Source organism: Trichechus manatus, unplaced genomic scaffold (assembly GCF_000243295.1).
Source record: "Trichechus manatus latirostris isolate Lorelei unplaced genomic scaffold, TriManLat1.0 scaffold00035, whole genome shotgun sequence".
Lineage (NCBI taxonomy): Eukaryota > Metazoa > Chordata > Mammalia > Sirenia > Trichechidae > Trichechus > Trichechus manatus.
Window position 1 is genome coordinate 6,841,996 of NW_004443971.1, and position 10,634 is coordinate 6,852,629.

The window sequence follows — 10,634 nt, forward strand, 5'->3', positions numbered from 1 at the left end:
CGCCAGTCTGCGCAGTCTCATGTTGCAGACACATTTCTGAGGCAATATGGGCCCAAGGCACCATCTGGCATGCCTGTCTGCACCCTCCCTCACCCTCTTCTCACGCTCTCCCCACCCCTCCCGCAGGGCACCCTGCAGAAGTTCGTGGATGACTTGTTCGAGACCTTGTTCAGCACGGTGCACAGGGGCAGTGCCCTCCCCCTGGCCATCAAGTACATGTTTGACTTCCTGGATGAGCAGGCAGACCGACACAGCATCCACGACACAGATGTGCGGCATACCTGGAAAAGCAACTGGTAACCTCTGAGGGAGCCCATCAGGAGGTGCTGGCTGGAAAGGCCCCAGCTGTGGGAGGTGGGGACCCGCGGGGACCCGGAGGGAGGAGGGAGGAGGGCAGCCAGCCCTCGGTTGTGTCTGGGGAATCCGAAGCTCCAAGAACAAATAGCACACGTATTCTGTGCAGAGCTGGCGTGTCCTCCGCCACGGGGTCTGCCTGGCCCGAGGCCAGGCACCAGGATTCATGTCTGAGCTCTGCCCTTTCAGGCTGGGACCCTTTACCAGCAGGCACCTCCTCCCCTGACTCTGAGACCTCTGGTTCTCAGGAAAAGGGAGTCTGGAAACGCACACAAAGCCACACTGGAGACCTAGCAGAAGCGCTTCAAAGCCAGGCATTGTCGGGCATATGGAGTGGGGCAGAGCCTAAGAATCTAAGGCACTTCCTGAGCCCTGAAGCCCCAAGTTAGACCCCTGGTGAAGCTGCCCAGCTCTGGGGAAGGGCTGGTTACAGAACTCGCACCTACTGCAGACTTGGGCCCATGACTGTGGGTATTTCATTGCAAAGTTGATCCCTTCCAGCCCAGTTAGCACCCTGGTGCCATTCAGAAAGCAGCAGGTGGGTGGCCCTTGCAGACACCACTTCCCTGAAGTCCCTCCACAGCCAGGCCCGGCAGGGGAGAAGGACCTCCCTCAGGGCCCTGGCCGGAGACTTTCCCTCCCTCCGGAGCTTTGAGCCTGGACTGCAGACCAAGCTCAGGGCCAGCTTTCAGGCCTGACAGGGCCCGGCCCCGGCCAGCCAGAGCTAGACCTTCCTGCGGGAGAGAGCACTGAGAGGGGAGGCTTTGGGGCTGGGCAGGCAGCCCACACAGCTGTCTGGAGTCAGCCGTCTCCTCAGAAAACAGAGCCGACCAGATGGGCCCAGGCTGTTATTTGGGAATTCAGAGTCCTAGCAACCAGCAAAACACAGTGGGAAAACCAAACCCCAGCCCCGTAGGTCCTTTCCTTCTCTGAGGTATTGCGGTTGCTGAACCTCCTAACTCTGCAGCTTTGATCACAGTGGAGGCGAATGTGTGGTCATGCGCTGAGGACCCCCAGGGTGGGCCCAGCAGGCCTTTCATCTGCTGTTCCCAGAGGCAGGAGTCATGGCTGTTTCCTTGCTTTTGGAGATCCCCAGCCCAGCACTGGGAGTGGGTAATTTCAGGGAAGGCAAGAGGAAGTTCTGGGTTCTCCCCATCTCTGTGCTGGCCAGACCCAAGTCATAGAAAAGCACTGTCCTGGAGCTGTGGTCTGGTGGGGTCCCCTTAACCAGACCTCAAATAGCAAATTCCAAGGAAAGGTTATGATGTTCCCCAAAGCTGCCAGCGGAAGGGAGGGCAGGCGAGACGAGCTGATGAGTTGGGTCAGCCTCTCCACCAGGTTACCAGAAATAAGTGATCCCCTTGCAGTGGGGGCAGAAGATAGCAGAAATCACAGTGGATCTTCTCCAAGATGTGGGGCTGCAGAGACACTTGGGGAGGTTTGGATTCCATGAGAATCCTGAGCAGGTAACGAAGTAGGAGAGAGGCCCTCTAAAGAGGACAAGCCAGGGGCCAGGCCTCAGTCCACAGAGGAGCCGAAAGAGTTAAGGCCACAAAGGCAGCTGGAGGAGAAGCAAGGTTGGAAAAGGAAGTGAAAACAGCAGCTGTTCTGGTTTTGAAGGCGAGTAAATAGGCTTATCCTCCTTCTGGCCCAAGGAGCAGGGAAAATTCATTCTCCTCTGATTAGAAATTTCCGAGCTACGGAAGGAAGTCTCCTAACTACCGATCAGTTCCTCTTGGGGTGGGAAAAACTCTGAGCTACAGTGAGTCATTCCCAGGACACCAACAATGGCCTCCTCTTCTCCCTCTGCCCCTGCCCAGATACAGGCCTGCCCTGGGGCGAGTCGTGAAAAGCCTTCCCCCAGGGGAGCAAGGCAGGCTGGCCCTGGGAAGGGACCCGCAGCCACGCCAGGCTGGAGCACAGGTGGGGCACTTTGTGCCCGCTCCGAGGGGTGCAGGGCTACCAGCAGTGGCCTTCCGGATAACAGCTGCCCGCAGGCACTGTGGGGAGGCTCTGGGAGCTGGTGGCTTTGTCTGTGCCTCTGAGAAAATCATGCCGTCCTCTGTACTTGGGCTTCCCTGGGGCATGGAGCTCTGAAGAAAAGACCACCAGGAGGGAACAGAATCTACCCACCTACCCCTCCATGGTTGGAGAGCAAGGCCAGTGCCCCGTTAGGATACAGTGGGGCCCTCCTTCTCCCCCAGGGTCGGTGACAGGGTAGGCTAATTAGCGGCCCCCGGCTGGACCAATTTCCCAAGATTCTATTCCTCACCCTTCTGACAGGGGAGGGGTTTTGCATTCAGAGTGAGAAGGGGAGTACTGGTGGGACACGCCCTCAGGGTCTGCTCTGCTTTCCCACAGCCTCCCTTTGCGGTTCTGGGTGAACGTGATCAAGAACCCCCAGTTTGTGTTTGACATCCACAAGGGCAGCATCACGGACGCCTGCCTCTCGGTGGTGGCCCAGACCTTCATGGACTCCTGTTCCACGTCAGAGCACCGGCTGGGCAAGGACTCGCCCTCCAACAAGCTGCTTTATGCCAAGGACATCCCCAGCTACAAGAGCTGGGTGGAGAGGTCAGTAGTCCCTCAGAACAGGCCAGTGTCCCTGTCTCCCTGCTCCATCCCCAGCCCGTGGGCTTTGCTGACCCAGGGCTCCCAACAGTGTCTGCAGTACCCTCAGGACCCCTTCTCCTTCCTTCTCTCATCTCCAAACTGCCTGCTGCAGGAGGAGGGGTGGGCTTCTGCCCTTGGAATGCAGATGATTAAGTATCATTTATTGAGCATATGCTAAGCTCCCAGTACTATGACAAGAATTTCGTGTGTATCATTCCATTAACATGTCCAGCATCAGAAGAGAAACAGGGAGGCAGGAGCAACTGGGGACATCTGATGTTCTCAGGGGGCCTGGAGCCAGTGTAGGTGTAGGCAGGCAAATGTTTGCTGAGTCCCCAATCAAGAGTCTGTCCTATCTACGGCAGATACTACGCAGACATCGCCAAGCTCCCCGCCATCAGTGACCAGGACATGAACGCCTACCTCGCTGAGCAGTCCCGCCTGCACGCCGTGGAGTTCAACATGCTGAGTGCCCTCAATGAGATCTATTCCTATGTCAGCAAGTATAGTGAAGAGGTAAGGCGGAGCCCTGGGAGGGACAGGGACCAGCACATGGAAAGTGAGGCAATTAAACAGGAACACTGACTCAGCCCTTCAGCAACAACAATGGAGGGTCATTTAGAAAACACATTCATGGAGTCAACAACCAGTGAACTCCGAAAGCATTATCATCCCTTTATAAGACAGCCTATCCTGCCTGGTTCATTGAACGCTTTCTGATGCATTTCATTGTCTTTCCCTCATTGTCTGTTATCATAATAAATAACACGTTTAATAATTTCATTGTTTTCCAGTTCATTATTTCTTAAACAATGAATCAAACTATTCTTTGCACCCGGGCAGATCCTGTCAATTACATTGCAGATGGAGAGGTGGACCTTACCATGAATAGAGGTTGAATAGGACAGCCTCCCAAAGTCCGTACTACTACTTCTGAAACTAGGGTGGTAGGAATAGCTAGCGCTTACATGGCGCTTCCTAGGTGCTATGGCAGATGTTGTTGTTCTAAACACATTATATATGTATATTTATAAACACACACACACATATATACATATACATATGACTACTAACCAAAAGGTTGGCAGTTCAAACCCACCCAGAGGCGCCTCGGAAGAAAGGTCTAGGAATCTGCTTCTGAAAGGTCACAGGTGTGAAGACCCTAAGCAGCAGTTTTACTTTGCACACATGGGGTCAATATGAGTTGGAATCAACTCGACAACTGGTTTGGTCTCTTTTTTTTTTAATACACACACACGGAGTCCCTGGGTGATGCAGTGGTTAAAACAATTGACTGCTAACCGAAAGGTCAGTGGTTTGAAACCACCAGCAGCTACACAGGAGAAAGATGTGGCAGTCTGTTTCTGTAGAGATTTACAGCCTTGGAAACCCTATGAGGTCTCTATGAGTCACAATGGACTCAACGGCAGTGGGTTTTGACTAACCAAAACGTTGGTGGTTCAAACCCACCTAGAGGCATCTCGGAAGATAGGCCTGGCAATTTGTTTCCAAAAGGTCAAGTCACAGCCTTGAAAATCCTATGAAGCAGTTCTACTCTGCACACATGGGGTCACCATGAGTCAGAACTGACTTGACAGCAATTAGCAACACACAAGTATATATTCCTTTAGGCATTTAAATGATCTGTAGTTATTTAAATTATGTTCATTAGGGCAGAACAGAGAGGTTGATAGAGGAATTCCCCCAAGTGGCAGCTGTGATACTGAAGTCCCCCTGCCTGTGTTCTTGTTCCCAGCTCATTGGGGCCCTGGAGCAGGACGAGCAGGCCCGGCGGCAGCGGCTGGCCTACAAGGTGGAGCAGCTTATCGGCGCCATGTCCATTGAGAGCTGAGAGGAGGAGCCTCATGTTCCTGGGAAGAGGGACCCGTCACAGCTGTCACACCAGGAATCTCAGAAGGAAGGACAAGTGAAGGGGCTCAGGCTCCAGAGCTTGCCGTCCCCTGAGACCATCCTGGGGAGAGGGGATGGCCCTCCCCACGCCAGCCAAGTTTCATCATAGCCAGTTCCTGCAAAGAGAGAGAGCCGGCATCACGCATCCACAGTGAGGATGAGAGACGGCGCGCAGAGAAGGCCGTCCTTCAAGCCGAGAGGTGCCAGCGGGGATGCTGTGCCTCTGTGACTGCTGCTTTGCATGAAAACTCGTTTGATGTATATTGGGGAAATAATGAAAACTTTATTTAATTTTTTTTAAGAAAAAGGAAAAAAAAACAGAAATAAAACAGAAAGCCGCCATGTTGATCCCGTCCAATTTTTGTTTAATTCTGATTTCTGCTCCCTTCCTTCTTTTCCCCCATCCCTCCTTCCTCATACAACTCCTGTTTCCAAACACCAGAAACAGTCTACAAAGAGACGCCGAGAGAAATGTGAGGGGAAATGATGGCTTTCTTTCTCTTGAAACTAAAAAAACAATGAGGAGGAAGAGAAGAAGAACGAGCACAAGTTCACACCAAACACTCCGTAAAAAGAGAGGCCAGTAAACCCTGGAATCATCCCAGCGGCCAGAAAGCATGGGCACCACAGACCTTCGTGCCAACTGCAAGGCCAGCTGGCCGACTGGAGCTTGAGCTTTACACACCACACCGCTGTACGTCCTCATCTCTTCAGGAGATGTGTATCTGTAGAGTACCAATGCTTTTCGCTACCATTTTGTGTTTGTTTTGTTTTATTTAATCCCAAGCCTCAACAAAGGAGGACCTTATCTTTGGTACTTTTCCTTTTGGTTTCCCTGAAATTACTATCAGAAGTGGTGGAGAGGTGGGCCTCTCCCAGACCGGACACCAGGCCTCCCTGAGGACATGGAGCGGCTCTGCTCACACCAGGCCCGGCCGTGACCGGCCACCGTGAGGAGAGGGCCTGGAGGTGTGCGGACCAGGTCTCTGGAAGGTTCCATCTGGGAGCTGATTTGGGGACATGGGTGTTTGGCATTGGATTCCTCTGTAATCATCCAGTGGTTTCTTGCAGTTAAAAAGAAAACAAAAATCGAACACTGTTTACAGCAAGCAATACTTGAAGAGAGTAGGTGAAAGAAGCTACAGTATTTATTACACTTTCTTTCATTCTCTCATGCCTGGAGAGGGGAGACCACCCTTTGCTTATACGTGGACGCTCCTGATTGTCTGGGCATACAGCCCTTGTCTCGAGGGAGACCAGTAGAAATGACTTAGCATCCTCAAGTTACTGTCTCCTTCTGCCTCTCGTGGACTTGTGGGTCTGAAGGACAAGGACAAGTGGGTGGCTTATCTCTGGGCTCCTCTGCTTGTCTCTCTCACCTGTTGCCACCTAAAACCATGGACGACTGAGTGTAGTTCCCATACAGAAACCAAAGCTCCATGGCTCTGTCCAGAGGCCCCATAGAAGTTAATGAGGGTCACCCAGACGAAAGGCAGCTCTGTTGGCAGCAGGACCTTGGCAACCGGGGCAGTCACCAGAGCATCCAGGCTTCCCCATGGGCATGGATCCAAGCAGCCAGCTCCAGCTTCTCTGCTAGCAGCATCGGAGCAAGGGGGTAAGGACAGGAACAAGGCAAGGGGGAACGGCAGGGTGACAGGGAGGCAGAGAGGAACAACCTCCCCTTCCCCCTTTCTACCTTTTAAGAGGCCAGGAATCCAGGCTGCAATGCTGGGAAATGGCACCAGCTACCCAACAGAGACCAGACCAGGCTCACTTCCTCTGTAATTAACTCTGGGTCTCAGCCTTACCGCCAAGCAATTCCAATTTCCAAAGGCTCTGCTGACCACATCTGATTCCCAGGCCAGGGCTGGGGGAGGGGGAACTTTGCAGGCTGGCTTCCATCCCTGGCGTGTGGCTTTGGACCGCTGTACTAACCACACAGCAGATGTCTCCTGGTCTCCTCAGGTCCAGTTTCTTGCCGGAATGCAGCTGACAAATGGAAAGAGAAAAGCATTCAGCAAAATACTCAGGAAACTTGCTGTTTTCATTATACTTCACAACCAGCCATGCCAAGGCCACTTTCTTCTGATAATGCACTTCTGTCAGAGTTTCTTGGGGCCCTACTAATAGCCTGAAAGAAATACTAAGGACTGGCCTTCCTCACCAAGCCAAAGTGTTCACTCTTCATAGCACCCAAAGCTTATCAGCTCAGAGCCTATGACTGATGGAGTTGAAAGGAGAGGAGAAATACTGAAAGGAATTTGAGAAGGAGACTTTGTGCTACCCACAAAAACCCCAGTGCACCCTCGTTTTACTTCTGAGATCTGTTTTAAGGAAGGTTTGCTGATCACACCCCTGCTAAGACTGGCACCTAAGGTTTTGGATTTTACACCACCAAGAAATAAAAGGAAGTCAAACATCTCAACAGCATCATAACTGACCCTCACCTCCCAGCAGCTACTTTTGGTGCCCATTCACTGCCCCTAGGAACGCTTCCTGGAAGGTTTTTGGAGAGTGTGGAGAATGATGGAGGGCTGGCCAATTGGAGAGTGGTGAGTGGCTTGACCACCTTTCTCCAAACTCCTTGAGAGAACTTGGGCTCACAAAGGGCACGGCACAGGGGCGTACCTGAAAAGGGAGTCAAGAAAAAGGAAAACTCAGCTGGATTCAGTCCAGGCCATGAGGGTGGAAGGTTGTAGAGCCTTGCCCCTCTCTAATTTCCCATCTATCAATCCTCCACCAACTCTTGACTTTGGGTCACCAAGAACCCAGACCCCAAGAACTAGGAAGGAGACGGAGTGGAGTTGGTTGGCCCCTCTCCTCATTATTATCCACTGTGAGGATGTGTTGACCTTGTGTCAGGAAGACATATTAAAACCACAGTCCCTCCCCACATGAAGACATCCACCTTCGTCTATCTTAGGAGACGGCAGGGAGGGAAGTCCCTCTTCAAAGTCCAGCATTGCTTTGTTTCATTGATTGGCATGAGACAGTTCTCTGGAAAAGGATTCCAGAGATCCTTGCCTGGCAAGACAGAGATACTAAGATGACTAACCTGGCCAAGGGACAAGATGGAGAGCAAGTCCCTCCCTCTGCTGCCTCCTGCCCTCCGCCTGGGCTCAGGTGCCTCTGTTGGCCATCCCACCTCCCTGCAGCACACTGCTCAGCACCATTCTGACCCACCTCTGGCAGAGATCCTGCCTCCTTACAGTGTTCTGTCATTAAAAGCATGGACCAGCTGGTAAACTCCCTGGAGAGAGGAAACTTTCCTGCATTCATTCTCTCAGGAAACCGCAAGCAGCAGCTACTTCCAGGCACTGTTCTAGGTGCTGGGAAACCGCCATGAGCAAGACAGACAGGTCCTTCCTCCAGCAAATTCGCTTTCTTCAGGCTGCTGGTTCCTGCTACTGACATCCAGGTGCAGTTTTCTCCCCCACCAGCAGAGGGCATGAGTTTGTAGGAAAGGGAGTCGGAGAGGAAAGAAGCCACCCAACCCAGCTGCCTTACCTGACTTGGGATGCTCCTCCAGGAATGAGAGCCACTCTCCCCTCCACTGCCGCCGTCTGTTCCGGCAGCTCTTCTCCTGCTGCTCCAGCTCCTGGCCTTTTTGCGGTTCCACCAAACGAGAAGGAGAAATAGCAGTCGAGGCCCCTGGCCCTGCTGAGCACAAAACAGATGCAATGGATGGCTATGTGCGAGGCTGAAAACAGTCTGGATGGAACACACGGGGGATGATTGAAAACCTCTGGTGGATAAATGTCCAGGTGCATTCCAGTGCCACACCTGTCCCCATTCTCCCGCTGCAGGTAAATACTGAGCTGGCATTTGCTCCGGGGGAGGTCTTTTTTTTTTGCTTTTTTTATTCCAGCCACACTGTGTTGTGCCTGAGGCTACTGGGGCCTGGCCATGGAGAGGACAGAACAGAGACTGAGGGGCATCTGTGGGTGAAAAAATGCACAATGGCCTAATAGACACAGAGCTGTGGAAGCGAGTCCCATCAGGGGACCTGGGAGGTGAGGTTCGGGACCTTCTGATGCCAGAGGAACAGGCTTTGAGGAAAGGGTAGCATCATACCTCCAGTCTCTCCACCCTGCCTCCTCCTCCTTTCTCCTAGCTTCTCCAAAGGGTGCCATCTTCATATCTGGGGCTCCGTGCTCCCACAAAGGAAGGTTCACGTTCATTCTTGGTGTTTTCAAACCAGTACTAGGGAAGGTCCTGAGAGACAACTAAGACCACTGCTTGTTAGAGAATAAGTAAACTGGAGAGCCAGCCTTCCATGCCACCTCGTCCCATGCTCTTCACCATAGAGGAGTTCTACCTTAAGACCACACTCTCCCCTTCTGCCACATTGCAGTCGCTTCCTGCCTGTTCTTGCCTCGAAGAAGACAGGAAGCGTCTTCTGGGTGTCAGTCAAGGTCCTGACAGTGTGCTTTACCTGCCCTCCACGTGGGCATTAAGGATGGAGCGCATCCAGGAATACTGCACCTACCACACAGAGGAGCTGTTCCTGTGTGTGGCGGGAGGAAGGGACAAGCTCCTCAGACCCCTGAGATGAGGAACTGAGCCCACTGCCTCGCCCCACAACTCCTCCGCCTCAAGCCCACTCTCCTTGACACACTGGAATCTGTAGTATATATATTTTTAAGAAAATACAATGATAGTTGTCTGGTTTTCTTGTTTTTACAGGTGTTGTGGAATAAAAACTGTAAGAAAATTAAGTATTTAAAATGTTCCAATAAAATGGGGGTTTTTTGTTATTCTAATATATTATCGTGTACCTATTGTAAATACGAAACACTCCTATTTTGCAAGCCAAGGACACAATTTGTACTGTTGTTATATATAAATAAAGTTTACTGAATAAAAAAAAAAAATCTTCAAATAAACCCAGTTGTTTCCGCAGCATTGGTGCACAATAACATTCCACAGGCATATTTAGACGTAGGGTGCTCAGGAGAAGATGAACTAAGTTTTGAGGGACTTCTAGAATTCTCTGTGGAGCCAGAGCTTAGTAATGTCCAGTCGTCATCATCACCAGCTCGCGTGCGTGCGCGCGCACGCACACACGCGCACACACACACGCACACACACACACGCGCGCACACACACACACGCACACACACACGCACACACACACACACACACGCACGCACGCGCACACACACACACGCACTGGTGCACTGCTCTGGCTGGTACCAATAGATAGACACTGCCTCCTATCCCCAAGACCCCAGAATGCAGTTTCCTCCCACCTGGAGGCTGGCCGTACAGACGCTGGATATTGAGGCCCTTTTCCAGGGGTCAAGTGAGGTCTCAGAAGAATGAGGAGCCCCCTACACCCCCAGTCCTTCCTGAAAAGTACATTTATTCATTTGTACAACAAACAGTTACGAAGCATTTACCATGACCTAGCATCATGGTAAGTGACGAAGGATAAATATTAAATGAGACAGACATTACCTTCATCCTTACCTTCATCAACCTTTCAAAAACCAGTTGCCATGGAATTGATTCTGACTCATGACGACCCCATGTGTGTCAGAGAAGCACTGTGCTTCACAGGGTTTTCAATCGCTCATTTTTCAGAAGTAGATCACCAGGGCTATTTTCCAAGGCACCTCTGGGTGGACTCGAACCTCCAATCTTTCAGTCAGTGTCAGAGCATGTTAACCATTTGCACCACCTCCTATCAACCCTTTGTTGTTGTTAGTTGTCATGATTCCAACTCATGGCGACCCCCTGTGTGCAGAGGACAA

General features: G+C 51.8%; 1 protein-coding gene across 1 annotated transcript in view; it reads left to right on the forward strand.

Moving 5' to 3' along the window:
- Positions 1-4,819, forward strand: part of PLXNA2 (plexin A2) — a 219,683-nt gene extending 214,864 nt beyond the window's left edge. The window contains exons 29-32 of the mRNA XM_004375335.2: positions 127-296; positions 2,716-2,928; positions 3,333-3,483; positions 4,724-4,819. Coding sequence (XP_004375392.1) covers positions 127-296; positions 2,716-2,928; positions 3,333-3,483; positions 4,724-4,819 — 630 coding nt within the window. The remainder of the gene's footprint in view (positions 1-126; positions 297-2,715; positions 2,929-3,332; positions 3,484-4,723) is intronic.
- Positions 4,820-10,634: the final 5,815 nt, after the last annotated feature.